The sequence below is a fragment of the Solanum dulcamara genome, chromosome 12 (genome assembly GCF_947179165.1).
Source record: "Solanum dulcamara chromosome 12, daSolDulc1.2, whole genome shotgun sequence".
Lineage (NCBI taxonomy): Eukaryota > Viridiplantae > Streptophyta > Magnoliopsida > Solanales > Solanaceae > Solanum > Solanum dulcamara.
This window is the reverse complement of record NC_077248.1, coordinates 63,034,020-63,049,955: the sequence shown is the minus strand read 5'-3', so window position 1 is coordinate 63,049,955 and position 15,936 is coordinate 63,034,020. Positions and strand designations below refer to the sequence as shown.

General features: G+C 33.4%; 2 protein-coding genes across 2 annotated transcripts; both read left to right on the top strand.

The window, feature by feature from the left end:
• The first annotated feature begins 6,121 nt into the window (after positions 1–6,121).
• LOC129876452 ((3S,6E)-nerolidol synthase 1-like) lies at positions 6,122–10,297 on the top strand. Its single transcript, XM_055951901.1, has 7 exons — positions 6,122–6,267; positions 6,743–6,998; positions 7,718–8,099; positions 8,982–9,200; positions 9,355–9,493; positions 9,607–9,846; positions 9,927–10,297. The coding sequence occupies exons 1-7, from the start codon at positions 6,172–6,174 to the stop codon at positions 10,218–10,220; spliced, it is 1,626 nt and encodes a 541-aa protein (XP_055807876.1). The 5' UTR covers positions 6,122–6,171; the 3' UTR covers positions 10,221–10,297.
• Positions 10,298–12,995: 2,698 nt separating this feature from the next.
• On the top strand, positions 12,996–14,467 carry LOC129877367 ((3S,6E)-nerolidol synthase 1-like). Its single transcript, XM_055952865.1, has 2 exons — positions 12,996–13,241; positions 14,026–14,467. Exons 1-2 carry the CDS (start codon positions 13,128–13,130, stop codon positions 14,245–14,247), a joined length of 336 nt encoding a protein of 111 aa, XP_055808840.1. The 5' UTR covers positions 12,996–13,127; the 3' UTR covers positions 14,248–14,467.
• Positions 14,468–15,936: the final 1,469 nt, after the last annotated feature.

Below are 15,936 nucleotides of genomic sequence, written 5' to 3'. Positions count from 1 at the left end.
CTCATTAAAAATTTTACCAGGAAAATTCAGTGGAATAAAATCTTGGTCAAGGAAAAAAGAGTGCAACGCGTATTTTACTCCCCTTGATGAAGACATCATTTAATATCTCGAAGATGACGCATTTCAATCTTGTATCTTAATTTCTCAAAGGTTGAAGTTGACAATACCTAGGTGAACATATCTACTAAATTATCACTTGAACGAACTTGTTGAACGTCTATTTCACCTTTCTTTTGAAGATCACGAATAAAAAAGAACTTTGGTGAAATATGTTTTGTTCTATCTTCTTTGATGTATCCTCCCTTCGTTTGAGCTATACATGCAACATTATTTTCATACAATATTGCTGGAACGTCTCTTGTCAAAGAAAGGCCACACGTTTCTTGAATGTGTTGAGTTATTGATTTTAACCAAATATATTCTCGACTTGCTTTATGAATTGTTATTATTTCTGCATGATTTGAAGAAGTGACAACCATAGTTTGTTTTGTTGAACGCTATTATATAGCCGTACCACCATATGTAAATAAATAGTCTATCTGCGATCGACCTATATAGGGATCAGACAAATATCCCGCATCTGCATAACCAATCAATTATGATGTGGATTCATTCGAGTAAAATAATCCATATCAATGGTCCCTCGGAGGTATCTGAATATATGCTTAATTCCATTTCAATGTCTTCGCGATGGGAAAGAACTAAATCTTGCTAACAAGTTTAGAGAAAGCTACAGATATGATATTTCAGCACCAACAAATTTTTCATCATTTTCATGAGGTCAAAATGAATCTTTATTAATATCAAGAGATCTCACAACCATTGGGGTATGGGTGTGCTTTATCCATGTAAAATCTCCTTGAAATATTTTTTGTATATGTTGATTGATGGACAAATATCTCATTTGTAAAATGATCAATTTGTAAATCAAGACAAAATTTTGTCTTTCCTAGGTCTTTCATTTCGAACTCCCATTTCAGACATTTTACTGCATTTGAAAGTTCTTTAGGAGTTCCGATAATATTCAAATCATCAACATTTACTACTATTATGACAAATTCAGATCCAGACCTTTTCATAAAGACACAAGAACAAATTGAATCAATTTTATATCTTTCTTTTAGCAAATATTCGCTAAGATGATTGTACCACATTCACCCTGATTGTTTCAGTTCGTATAAAGATTTTTGAAGTTTTAATAAACAAGTTTCCCGTAAATCTTTATATATTTCAGGTATTTTAAATCTTTCAGGAATTTTCATAAAGATATCGTTGTCCAAAGAACCATGTAAATGGGCTGTAACGACATCCATCAGATGCATGTCAAGTTTTTCATGAACTGCCAGATATATAAGATACCTGAAAGTGATTGCATCCACCACAAGAGAATATATTTCCATATAATCAATGCCGGGTCTTTACGAAAATTCTTGTGCCATAAGTCGTGCTTTATATCTTACGACTTCATTTTTCTCATTTCTTTTTCACATAAAAACCCATTTATACCCCACTGGTTTAATACCTTCAGATGTTCGGACTATCAGTCCGAAAACTTTGCATTTTTCAAGCGAAGCTAATTCAACTTGAATTGCATCCTTCCATTTTGGCGAATCATTCATCTGTCTACATTCATCGACATACTTTGGTTCAAAATCCTCATTTTGTTGCATTATTTCCATAGCAACATTATAAGCAAAACTATTGTTGACAATTACTTTATTTCGATTTCATATTTTTTTCTGATGAGACATAATTTATTAAAGTTTCTTTATCATTTTCAGGAGCCTTAACTGTCACGATCCAATTTCGTAGGCCTTGACTGGTGCCCGATTTGGACACCCATACGTACCCTTAGCCCCATTGAGTATGTTAGCAGAATAAACAAATGAGGAAATCAAAAGAGATCGCTAGAGAGCGCACAAAAATAAATGTAGCATACGAAGGCCGTTAAGGCTGTCACTGAACACAAGCCCAAAACATATATACATAACCCACATCACAAGTCTACAGACCTTTACAGAACGATAGTCTAGTCATATGACGGGATAGGGCCCCATCGTACCCTTAACTAACATGTACAAACGTACAACAGAAAAGTTAGTACCAAAATAGGGCTCTAGACAAAGGAGCACTGCTAACCAACAGGGTGGATGTCCTACACGAGCGGATCAACAAATCGAGCATCCTACGGGCATTTAACGCAGCCCCCCGAAGAAAGGGGGGTCAGTACGAAAAATGTACTGAATATGTAAAGCACAGACTGTAATAAGTAAAGTCATTACCAGAATAAAATGTGCAAAAATGAGTGAAATATCCAGAATATCATAATGTTTATCAAAAACACAGATAGTGCATGCAGAAAAACATATGCCATATCCGGCCCCATTACGGGACTCGGTGAACAAAACGTGGTCACCACCCCATCACTGGAGCCACAACACAGCAGACATCCAGAGTAGGGAATATCTGTGTAACAAATCAATCATATCAGATGGCCATATCATATCATATCAACAACATACGTGTACATGACACAACATAACTCCACAAACCCATGTATAGGGAGTACCTTCCCCCTCACGTCGGGGCACGACGAACAATGTAGAGAGGTACGCATGATAACAAATCTGGTCTGGGCTCAGTAAAAAAAACATTGAGGCATCCACGAGTGGAGTAGTGAAAAACTAGATGCAATTTAAATCATATTTGAGACTCGATGGGGTACTTAAAATGAGCTATCATTCAAAAATCAAGACAAGGGTCATATCAAGTACCTTTTAAAAGTTACTATGGGTTATATCAAAATAGAACTTTTTGGGAATCATATACACATATCAAGGCATACAAAATATCTTTTGGAAAATCAAGAAGTTGACCATCCTAGCGGCTCTACGAATAGGAACTTTCTTGGAATCATATAAAAGTCATATACTTGTTTCATAAAACCATGCCAAAAAGGAAGATTAGCTTTACATACTTGTGCCCAAAACATGCCAAGAGATAGAATAAGCTTAATACACTTATGCCGAAGACATGCCAAACGAAAGTATAAGCCTTACATACCTCTTACGGATTTCTCTTAACACGTTCGCCTCGTTGTCTCTTGAACCTATTTAACATGAAAGTAATTCTAAGGTTAGTGACCTTCGACTTTTCAGCTTGTAATTCCACCACCAATTACCCATAGGAACCAATCCCTTATCCATTCTCTTAGACTAGTTCATTACTAGTTTCGAAGTTAGCGGAAATTGGGCAGCATCTCCCCTATAACTTGCCCTATCCAAACTTCCGTTTTAACCTCCAAACCTTAGCAGTCACATTAACAATAACAACCAACAGCTATACAACATTGAATTACGACAATACGATGCAATATAAGTTTCTAACGACTCGCCCAAAATCATAATACCAAAATGGGGTTTTTAGTCTTTATTTCGTAAAATCTTAACCACACCAAAATGGAGGGTTACATGAATGCAACCAGCAGCCTATACAGTCATTTTTAACCATGTTCTAGCCCTACAACACTACAAAACAACGCCCAACACAACACCACAATAACAACGATTCTAGCCAAACTCTAACTCGTTAGAATCTCGTCAAAACAACCCTTGTATGACCTGCAACGTTCTTCAGCCGTAAAATGCATATTTTTCTATTTTCAATCCATATTTATACATTCATAACATGCCCAAACTCTTACTAAAACGTGGAAAAAGATAATCACACCATACCTAAACCAATGGCTTTCCAAACTTGCTGAAAATTGGCTTCGAAAGTTCCTTAACGTGCTGAAACTTTAGCGAACTGTTAGTATCCTTTTGGTGCTGCTCCAAACTATAAATTTACATTACTAACACCTTCATTTCATCGTGGTATACCCTAAATAATTATTTCACGGAATGAAAATCGGAGCCTTACCTTGAAGGAGCCAATCCGTAACTCTCTCTCTATGCCTCCAACATTTTTCTCTTCTTTACTCCAAGGATAAACATGCTGAAATAAAATTTATTTCAGCATAACATACATATATACACCTCCTTAGGAGGTGACACGTGGCAGCCCCCTAGGGGTGACACGTGGCAGCCCCCTAGGGTGTCACCTCATCCATGCGGCCACTCACATGCTGTCATGTGGCAGTGGGGTCCACCCCCAAGCAGGTGAGTCACCTACTTGGTCCAAGTAGGCGCATCACCTACTTAGTCCAAGTAGGTGCATCACCTACTTGCTTCCAAGTAGTTGCTACGCCTCCTTCCGCCTCTTCCGTGGGTTCGTAATCTCGTCTTACTTTAAGAACCTATGTAATCCTTGCTACGTAAGCTTGACACACCCTCAAGTCTCTTAGTTATGTAATACGTCCAAGTTGGTAGCTTACGCAAGTAAGTCGAGTCCTACGACTCCTTACTTGGCCTCCAACTCCTTTCGGATTCTTATAACTCTATTTCCAACCTTCTCCACTATGGGGCATCACATCCTCCCTTCCTTAGAGTTATTTGGTTATGTTATAGATACTCTGGGTCGCGTGGTAACTTTTAAGAAGCTTAAGAAAGCATTTCGAAGTACGAAAGTATGGGGCATAACATTAACCTCTTCTAAGGTTTTATCAATTGTTATGTTTCCTCGCTCTTATTGAACCGATTTCATCATATCATGACCATCTTGATTGTTTGCTCTTTTCTTTTTCAAGAATTTTTATCTTTGGAACTGATTGGTCTACCACGTTTTAAATGTGGTTTAGACTCATTTGCATTATTAATTGTCCTACTGGGACATCAACTCGAATTGGAGCATTAGCAGCTGAGATATAAGATTTAGTAACTCTTGATAGGTCAGTGAATGCATCTGACAGTTGATTTGCAATATTTTGCAAATGAATTATCTTTTGAACTTCCAGTTCACATTTATTTGTACGAGAATCTAAATGAGATAGTGGTAATGCATTTCAATCTATTTTCCTTTTCAGCTGCTTACAGAGAGAAGAGTTTCTTGAGAAAGCTTGATGAACAAAATGAGAAAATAAGGTGGGTATTTATAGGTGTGAAAAAGGGACCTAACAATAAATAAAATAATTATAAAGAATGATCTTGAAAATTCGATAAGGATTGTGATGTCATGGATGATGTAAGATGGAGGACTATTGATGTCATGAGTGATGTCAATCTGTGCGATTTTATTAAAACTCTCGTACCTTGCTGTACGAATGACGAAATCACAATCGGCTTGATTCTTCCGAATCTAGACACAAAGTTCTATAACATCCCTCGTACACTACTACTTTATATGATGAAATTAAAAAAAAATCATTAAGAATTTAAAGTTAAATATGAAAAAAAAGAAATTAAAAATGAACATTAACAAAAAATAAAATTAAAAATGAAATAAAAAAGTCCTAACATAATTAATTAATAAAAAATTCTTTCGATAAATGTAGTGATTTGAACCTATAGATATATCAATCCTTGATTTTCTCCCAATAGTTGATTACTCAATAGAAAAAATATATCCTATCAGTTACAAATCACTATATTTATGAAAAAGACATTTTGTTAATGAATTATGCTAGTACTTTTTGTATTTCCATTTTTCATTTTATTTTTATTATTTGTTACATACTGTTAGAAATCTAACGCTATGTATCGAAACTAGAAAGTGTTGTTAGGATTAGTAATAACAACTCTTAATTACGTTATTTATTAAATTTTTTCGATACACTTTGTATGTTATTGTTGGTATGTTCGGTATGAAGGAAAATGTTTTCAAAAAAAATAAGTGAATTTTTTTTTCTATTTTCTTGTGTTCAGTACTTAAGTGATAATATATATTATTCTAGAAATGATATTCTAAATACAACATAACTAATTTTTGCAATAACTCCGATCAGCAACTCTACAACCCCTAAGACAGCATGAAAAATTTAAGTGAGCCCCAAAACTTTATGTCAAGATATTCAACTGAATTTGTGGATATAAATATGCTGAATTTTAAATGAGGCCCAAAACTCTTTCTCCCACGTTTAAAACGGGGTACTCTTCCAAAACCTAAACAAACACTTGATGCGTCACCTTCCACTACCTAGACCCTTTCTTCCACATTTTATTATAAATAAGTGGGTTTGAATTGTTATTTCTTCAAACAAAAATACCAAAAAATATCTATAAGAAATTATCTTTCATGGCAAATCAACTTTCATGCAAAAGCTCTAACAAATGGGCTATTCAAGAAGATCTTCTTAGAGAAACTTCTCACCGCCAAACGAGCTACAATAACGTAAGATTTTAAATTCTATACATTGACAATATAAAATAATTTTATAATATCACATTCGTTTTTAAAAAAATACTTACGTAGTCATCTGTGAAATAACCTAGTAATGCAATTTTTAAAAAATATTATATGTGTATGTACGCTAAGATTGAGGTAAGTTAAGGCATAACCTCTCTCAAATCTTTTCCTCCAAAATTCATGATTTCAAGTGTTTCAAAATGTGAATCCGTGCTAGTGGGTAAGTACATGGGGGCCGGGTTGCACCGAGTCAGAATTTGCACTAACAAAACTAAAAAAACATAAAATTAAGTAAATAAATATAAGGCTAAGGAAATTTAACGTGTAATATATATATGCATAAAAAAGGTTAACCTATCTACACCATTGTAAGTTCAATCAATTATATAATTCAGGAGAAAACATGAAGAGGTCAAATTCTTGTTTTTTTGTTTAACTAGCAAAGTGCTTACTAATGCAGGATGGATTTAATAGTACCAAATTGGGACTACTAGTGAAGGATGTAAAGAATGCACTAAGGACAGAAAGAAATGATAATCTTGTTTTAGTGGATGCACTTCAACGTATGGGAATTGAACATCATTTTCAAGAAGATATTCAATCAATTTTACAAAAGGAATATGAGGAAAGTGCTTGTTTTCTCAAGTATCAAACACCGTTTGATGTTTCACTTTGTTTCAGACTTTTGAGACAAGAAGGTTACCACGTGTCATCAGGTAATTGGTTGATTGTAGTGAGGTCCAGGAATTTTTAATTATCAAATGGATAAGTTGTAGCAGTGACAGCTAAAACACTGGCTTAGTGCGGTTTTTAAATTATAAATTTGCTACGTGTCATCAGGTAATTGGTTGATTGTAGTGAGGTCCAGGAGTTTTTAATTATCAAATGGATAAGTTGTAGCAGTGACAGCTAAAGCACTGGCTTAGTGCGGTTTTTTAAATTATAAATTTGCTACGTTTCATCAGGTAATTGGTTGATTGTAGTGAGGTCCAGGAATTTTTAATTATCAAATGGATAAGTTGTAGCAGTGACAGCTAAAGCACTGGCTTAGTGCGTTTTTTAAATTATAAAATTGCTACTATATTTCTTAAAAAAATATTTTGAGATTTGAAGTTGTATCTTTGTTTTATTTGTGGAAAAAAAGATCTTTTTTTATAAATAGTATTCTCTTCTTTTTCTTGCGTTTCAATTTATTTATATGATTTTGATTTGATACAGAAATTGAAATTTAATAAGGAAGAATTTTTTTTTAAAATTTTATAGTATTAAACTATACAATTTGTATAATTTTTAAAAATATTTATAATAATTTTATTATTGCTAAAAAATGAGGCCCCTTATATTTGGGGGCCTAAGGCGAGTGCCTTATTATTTTAGGCATAGAGCCGCCCCTAAGTCGTGGAAGCATAATATCTAATTATTTTGCTTTGAGCAGATGTATTTAAAAAATTCAAGAACAATGATGATGGAACATTTGGATTAAACCTTAGCCAAGATGTAAATGGATTAATTGGTCTATATGAAGCATCACAACTTGGTGTAGAAGGTGAACACATACTTGATGAAGTTGCAAATTTCAGTAGTGAGCATCTCAATACATGTCTTGCACATAATGACTCATATGTTCAAGCTAAAATCATTAAAGAAACATTGAAGTATCCATACCACAAAAGTTTAGCAAGTTGGAAGGCCAAAAGCTTCATCAATAATTTTAAAGGAATTAATGGATGGGGAAGAAGCACCTTACAAGAATTGGCAAATATTGACTACTCCATAACAAAAGAGATACATCAACATGAATTGGCTCAAGTTTTCAGGTAGAATTAAACTTCTATGTATTAACAGTGTTTTAAAATAGTTTTATAATATCAGGTGATCTAAGAATTTAATTTATTTATACTTATAAAAGTAAGGAGTTTAACATTATTGTTGCAGTATATGTCTTACTTTCCATGTTATTAATCACACTTTTTGGGCGACTGAATTATCTATAAATACTTTCAGAGTCTGTTTGGATTGACTTATTTTAAGTGCTTTTAAATTAAAATAGTTTTTAAGCATTTTTAATATGGAGTGTTTGGATAAATTAAAAAAATACTTATAAGTACTTGATTTTCTAAAATGCTAAAAATAAGTCAAAAGTCATAAGTTAAGAATTCTAACTTATAAATTTTGGCTTTTAAGTTAAAAGAAAAAGTCAACCCAAATAGGCTCTTAGTATCATATATCTATGTATAAAAATTAAATTCAAAGGTTCGATCCCCCTCGTGTTCCATTTTTCTGATGAAATATAACACATCTAGGCGATAGCCTATTAATTCAAAGGTTAATTATAAGCTAATGTTTAAGTTAAATTAGTAACCTTTCTTTCGGTGGAACGAATACATTTTATTAACCATTCCAAACTACTGCATCATTCTTTGCCATCCAAATCATGTCTAGCCATTTTGAACAATAGTCCTTTCATGTAAGTGTGTTGTAGCATGTAAAGCCTGAAAAATAAGACTAGTTACCTACTATAAACAAGTTAAAATTAATGCATCACCAGGGATTGGAAGGTCTCAATTGAATTTAAAAAAAAAGTTATTTTCACCATACTTAGAATAGTAAATCTTTCGATCAAATCTTTCTTTTTCAATTGATAATGTAAAAATTCTTTACGTCACGGATATGAGTGTTTTTTGATCCATTATATGTAGGTGGTGGAAAAGTCTTGGTTTAGCTGAAGAATTGAAACTTTTGAGAGACCAACCATTAAAATGGTATACTTGGCCAATGGCAGTCCTTACAGATCCAAGAATGTCACAACAAAGAATTGAGCTAGCACAATGCATTTCTTTCGTTTATGTCATTGATGACATCTTTGATGTTTATGTGACTGTTGAAGAGTTAACCCTTTTCACTCAAGCTGTCAATAGGTACTTTATTTGAGCTTTTAATTTATATATGTTGGTGGTGTAATTATTTTTTTTGTTGATGTTATCGGGCAACCTAAAAAATATGTACAAATAATCATCATAATAAAATACAGTAAAAGTAATCTGATAGTATAAAATATCTTTATTATTTCAGGGGGGAATTGAGTGCCATGATGAACTTACCAGAATACATGAGGTCACCTTATAAGGCTCTGTATGATACCATTAATTCCATTGGCAACAATATCTACAAAATTTATGGACGAAATCCCACTCAAAATTTGCGCAATATGGTATTATTCACATGCTTTTTGCATTGAAAATAACTCGCCCTATGAAAAATGAGTTAGTTAAATAATTTTCATGATCTTTTGAGTAATGAACTTTTTTTTTGGGGTGATTTCAGTGGGCAAGTCTATGCAATGCATTTCTAAAAGAAGCAAAATGGTTTGCCTCTGGGGTGGTGCCAACAACAGATGAGTACCTAAAGAATGGACTTGTTAGTTCTGGAGTTCATGTTGTGTTAGTTCACATGTTCTATATCTTAGGTCTTGGTGTAAGCTCTATTCATTTAGAAGATATATCAGCCATGTCCTCTTCCACGGCTATGATTCTTCGCCTTTGGGATGATCTTGGAAGTGCAAAGGTAACAAAAAGAAATTTTAGAAATTTAACCAAACTGTCTAATAAATTTTAGCATAACATAGTTAACGTGAGCGTGTGCAGGATGAGAATCAAGAAGGAAATGATGGTTCATACATAGAATGTTACATGAAGGAAAACAAAGATGCTTCCATTGAATTGGCAAGAGAACATGTACTTAAGCTAATAGAAGATGAATGGAAGCAGCTCAACAAGGAATATTTTTGTTTGATGAGTCCATCTTCAAGATCATTTTCAAAAGCTTCTCTCAATTCTGCAAGGATGGTCCCTCTTATGTATGGTTATGCTGATAATCAATCCCTTCCTGTCCTCCAAGAATATATTAAGTCTATGTTGTATGGTGATTTAGCAAAGTGAATTGTTAGAATACTGACCCCAGATTTGTCTAAGGAACAAGAATATATATTCTATCTGTTTCTTTATGAATTATTGAACTACGTTATGTAAAGCAAATAAAGTAATAACACAATATTTTATCGTGAAAAACCCCGGCTCATAAAAGGTAAAAAAAAAATACGACCTACACTTCCGTAGGATTTAACTTAAATTCACTAAACTCTGAGCTTCAATAGTTTAAGATTACAAACCTATGTAACCTAAGGAATTATAAACTCTAATTCCTATGAATCAACAATCACCCTTGACTGATGAATCTACTTCAAGTTATTGATTCATATTACAACTCTTGCAATTATAGGAACTAACTCTAATCCCTAAACTTCAACACAAACCTCCCAAGGTTTATGTTCCCAAATCTTCAAGTCGCCCCAATTTGAAAACTATATTCCTACTTCAGTTTATACCTCAGTGGATCTATAAAGCATTAAAGATACAATTCGATAAAATGCAATACAAGAAAACTTGACTTACGAACTATAAAGCATAAGTCTATAGATCAGGTTCTGCAATCTTGTTTCCTTGCGTTGGCTTCATTTGGATCTTCGGTAGAAATCTCTCAAATATGAACTCCCTAATGGATTGTGTTCTGCTTGTAACTCTTTGTGTAAGTGCGCAAGATTTTTTGTGAAACCTTTGCAGTATTTATAGATATTTGACATCTCCTTCTTTGAGTTGGAGTTGGTGTTCTTTTACTGCTTTCCTTTCCTTGTAGACTTGCAAGACCTCTCTATCTTTGAGTTGGAGTTGGTGTTCTTTTACTGCTTTCCTTTCCTTGTAGACTTGCAAGACCTCTCTATCTTTGAGTTGGAGTAGATGTCTTTTTATAGTTTCCCTTTTCTTATAGGAATCCTCTTAAGAATAGAAACTTTATGCAATTGGACAGGTTAAAAACGCGCTCCATCCACCGCCTTAAACTTTATGCAAATGGATATAGCTTGAAAATAAATTTTAGAAGTTTCTTTTCTTTTCTTAAACTTAATGCTAAATTAGAACCAACATAAGTTGAAATGGAAGGATAAACTGATAATTTCTAGTGAAATTCGAGGGAAGAAAATTAGAAATAGAATGTGGGTTAAGGGATGTAGGGTGCATCTGCAGACGGATTAACAACTATGAAGGAGACTTACCGAGATTTCTCTAGATAGCTCAAATAAAAGAAGCTATATAAATACATCCAGATTAATTAATTATCCTCACTCAACAATGTAATTGTAAGGCTAATCTAGATAGAAGATTAGACGCTCGAAAAATCATCACCATATTATTAATCTTGTGAATCAGAAATTCAATAAATATCTTAAAGTAGCTTAACATCTATAATTTGATATATTACATATAGATTATAGCATTCAATGCTTGAGCTAATATATACATTAGTATCAAGTACATCATAAACAATAGGCTGACTAGGTGCATCATCATATTTAGCATGATGACTAGGTACTTCTATACCACTTGGAAAGTGTTACAATTTGTACACAAGGCAGATTACATAAGGCAGCGTGAGTTCATCAAAATCTACATGCCTTGAAACAGAGACCTTTCTAATTGGAGGGTGGTATAATATATGTGCTGTCACGATCCTAATCCGTCGTGATTGGCATCCACTCTAACCCTCCAATGGGAGAATCATTATTACAATCCAGACTAAGTAGAAATAATAAGCGATAAGCAATTTAAGATGTGGAAACATGTTAAATATAGAAAAAGATGCCGACTCCCCATAAACTCAGCCAATCCAACTAAAACATGCGGAAATATCCCTAGAATATGAAAATCATTTTACCAAAACTCTAATGAAATAACAAGTCAAAAGAAAGGGGATGCAACCCTGAAAGTCATAACCAAAGTGTCCAAAAATCAATGTTCGGAAAGGAGGGACCAAGATAGAGATTTTGTCCAAGTCTAGCCTAGGCTCCAATTTTCCGAGTCATTATCTGAATGTTTTCTGGCCATATTTCCTTCCCATTGACTTATCTATAACGATGGCAACAGATCGTTACATGTACCTCTTGTGTAAACTATTGTAGTTAATTAAAACACATTAATATATTTTAGGTGATAACTTAGTCTTGCCTTTCAAATATGACAAACATTTGCATAAAAGGGACTTCATTATTTAGAGCTGAGAATGGTAGCCTATATTTATAAGTAACACATCAATTTGAAAGGCTTCAACCCACAATCACCCTGTTGTCTTCATCAAAAAGTTTGTGTATGACTGTAAGACTATCAAGGTTCTTAGTTCCCAAGTTTTAGGCGTTTGGCCATGAAATTAAAAAAAAAAAGAATTATTTTATTTGAAATTTTCAAAGTTGGATGTTTGGCCGTAGTTTTTACAGTTACTATTTAAAATTTAAATATATTTTTTTAAAAAAATTAAAATATTATTTGAACATGAAATATAATTTAAAGAGGTTATTTTATGAAAATAAAAAATTTAGGATTTTTTTAAAACAAAATAAATTAAAATGAAATATGTAAAAACAAAGTTTTGTGCGTTTCCAAATTCCAAATACAATTTGAAATTGTATTTGGAATTTCCATGGCCAAATGTTGACATGTGAAATAATTTTTCGAAAAAAGTGAAACTTTCATGGTTATTTTTGCGTAAGTTGATTTTTTTTTTAAAAAAGTGCAGAGAAGATGTTGAAAGTGATAAGGACGCATTATTTGGTACTATTGCTTTTGACAAGTGATTTGAACAGGAATAAAGCTTTTTTTGGGGGGTGATTTCAGTGGGCAAGTCTATGCAATGCATTTCCAAAAGAAGCAAAATGGTTTGCCTCTGGGGTGGTGCCAACAACAGATGAGTACCTAAAGAATGGACTTGTTAGTTCTGGAGTTCATGTTGTGTTAGTTCACATGTTCTATATCTTAGGTCTTGGTGTAAGCTCTATTCATTTAGAAGATATATCAGCCATGTCCTCTTCCACGGCTATGATTCTTCGCCTTTGGGATGATCTTGGAAGTGCAAAGGTAACAAAAAGAAATCATGCTACTCTATCATTTCTTTCCTATTGAAATTCGTCGCTAATATATTGTTAATCTACTTTACTTACAACTTTTAGTACTTCCTCTATTCTTTTTACGTGACATACTTTTTGTTTTTCCCAAATAGATGACATGGAAACATTTTATCTTTTAAGTTTTTAATGTACTCTTTATAGCATGAACTTATAATCGCATAATGTATGTGACATGTTTTAGATCAAATATTTCAAAAGTCATTGTTTTAAAAAAAATTCTTAGAACCAATTTGATCAAGTTGTTGAAATTGGTTTATTATGAGTACTTATTAAAATTGCTTTTTGAAAAACTGTTTTGAGAGTGTAGCAATTTGTGTTTTGCCAATAATATTTTCAAACGTGCTTTTAAGTATCAATTTACACAAAGAAAGTTACTCCTAATTAATTAGGTAATATGAATTTGTATGAGTGATCTTGCGCTAGAAAAATCAAAAGCACTTATTTTTATGGAGAAGTTACTTTTCTCAGGTTCTACTTACAAGAAAAAAAACAGTTTATATTACTACTCAAAACTACTGATTTCTTCACTTAAAAGTTTGGCAAAACACCTTCATTCTCTAAAATAAATGTTTTTTTTATAAGAATAAGTAGCTTTAGCCTTCAGAAATTTGACCAAACAGTCTAATAAACTTCATGCTTAGTCAAACATCGTCATATGAATTAGGATTGAGAAAATAATTTATTTTTCGTGCTTATGATTTTTAACACAACATAGTTAACATGCGCGCATACAGGATGAAAATCAAGAAGGAAATGATGGTTCATACGTAGAATGTTACATGAAGGTAAACAAAGATGCTTCCATTTTATCAGCAAGAGAGCATGTGATTAAGCTAATAGAAGATGAATGGAAGCAACTCAATAGAGTATATCTCTGTCTGATGAGTTCATCTTCGAGATCATTTTCAAAAGCTTCTCTTAATTCTGCAAGGATGGTTCCTCTTGTGTACAATTAGGATGATAAGCAATCCTTCCTTGTCCTCCAAGAATATATTAAGTCTATGTTGTATAGTGATTTATCAATGTGATTAAAGTAGAGAGCTTTTTTAGAAAAAAATTTAGAAACCGCTATAAATTGAGATAGAAGGAGTAATACATTTTAAATATAAGATACAGAATTGTTAAAGTGCTGATAAGTGTATCTTCAAGGTGGAATTTGAAACCTCAAGAAGGTAATATCTATCCTTCATGTGTAGTTGAGTTGTGTTTAAAAGTTGACACCGTAATTGATTCGTATCTCTTAATAAGCTTTATATAGTGTAAATGTGACATACACTATACATACATAAAATGAAAATAACTCTTTACCCAAAAAATTAAGAACTCATTTTCTCTCATGTTTCACATGTCCTTCACCGCACCACCACCATAACAATCAGTGTGGGGGTATTTATTCAAGTCATATCACATTCTCTCATGTGGGAGTATTATGATTTTTTGTTTGCATGTCATCACCTTAAAGGAATATTAGAATTGATTAAGTTTGTTTTACTCCAATAGCTATCCCCACACACTTTTGGCTTCTTTGTTTGATTTCTTTCTCTTTTGGTTAGTGGAATTGAATATGATAATGATATGCAAAGACTATAGTGAATAAGAATGCTAAAAGCCAACGTAACATTTCCATATACAAGATTAAGTATTCGCACGTCGAAAAAATAATAGTTAAAACTAAATGTCATGATCCAAAAATAAAGGTCATAATGACACATACCCCAAACCCAATCTAGTGTATAAGCCGAAAAATCGAATTCAAGAATGTCACGATCCCGAACCACCGTGCTGGCTCCCATACTAACCCTCCGGTGGGAGAACTATTACTACAGCCCAACTAACAAACGATCGCAAGATATAAACAAATTTAAAGATGTGGGAGCAGGGTAAATCATTAAGAAGCATTGAGTTTTCATAAACTCAGAAACAATTGTCTGAACATCTAAGTCCCTGAAGAGGGACAAGAAATAAGAGAGTCCACGGCAACTTGAAAGAAACAACTCACCCTTGAACTCGAACAAAAGTCACTCCTCTAAACTATGTCTCTCCGCAGCCTGCTGAATATGCCCTATACTCAACAAAAATAGAGCAAATGTAGTATTAGTACACAAAATTAACATTGTACTAGTAGGATCACATGACTAGCCAGTAAGTAGATCATGGACAAGTAAACTCAACATAATAAGTACATCTATATATAGAATGGCTTAAGCATTTTCATCTCAAACAATACTCAGCAAGATCACAGTTCAATAATCTCAATATCACACATACTTCACATAAGGATCCACTCAAGGGACTTACAAACACTTAACTTGTATCGAAACGTGACACCCGGTCCAAGGCTTGTGTCAAAACATAGCACCCGATCCAAGTATATTTCGAAATGTGACACCTGATTCAATTTATATGTCGGAACGTGACACCCGATCCCAACATTGAAGCAATCACAATTTCACATCCACACTACTAAAAAACTACCAAAAAACGATGCAAAAAAGCGACGGACTGCGTCGCTTTTTTGTTCAAACTCGACGGAAAAGAGATGCAGTCACGTTCGTCACTTTTGAAGGAGCGACGGACAGGGCCGTAAAAAGGGATGGACTGTGTCGCCCCTAATGTTTTTAATTAAAAAATATATATAAAAAAAT

Bases quoted from the DNA above. Each gene is read 5' to 3' on its own strand.
- LOC129876452 (XM_055951901.1), top strand. From the start codon at position 6,172: ATGGCAAATCAACTTTCATGCAAAAGCTCTAACAAATGGGCTATTCAA. The intron at 6,268-6,742 runs GTAAGATTTTAA...TTACTAATGCAG, and splicing joins GCCAAACGAGCTACAATAAC to GATGGATTTAATAGTACCAA. The intron at 8,100-8,981 runs GTAGAATTAAAC...CATTATATGTAG, and splicing joins GAATTGGCTCAAGTTTTCAG to GTGGTGGAAAAGTCTTGGTT.
- LOC129877367 (XM_055952865.1), top strand. From the start codon at position 13,128: ATGTTCTATATCTTAGGTCTTGGTGTAAGCTCTATTCATTTAGAAGAT. The intron at 13,242-14,025 runs GTAACAAAAAGA...GCGCGCATACAG, and splicing joins ATGATCTTGGAAGTGCAAAG to GATGAAAATCAAGAAGGAAA.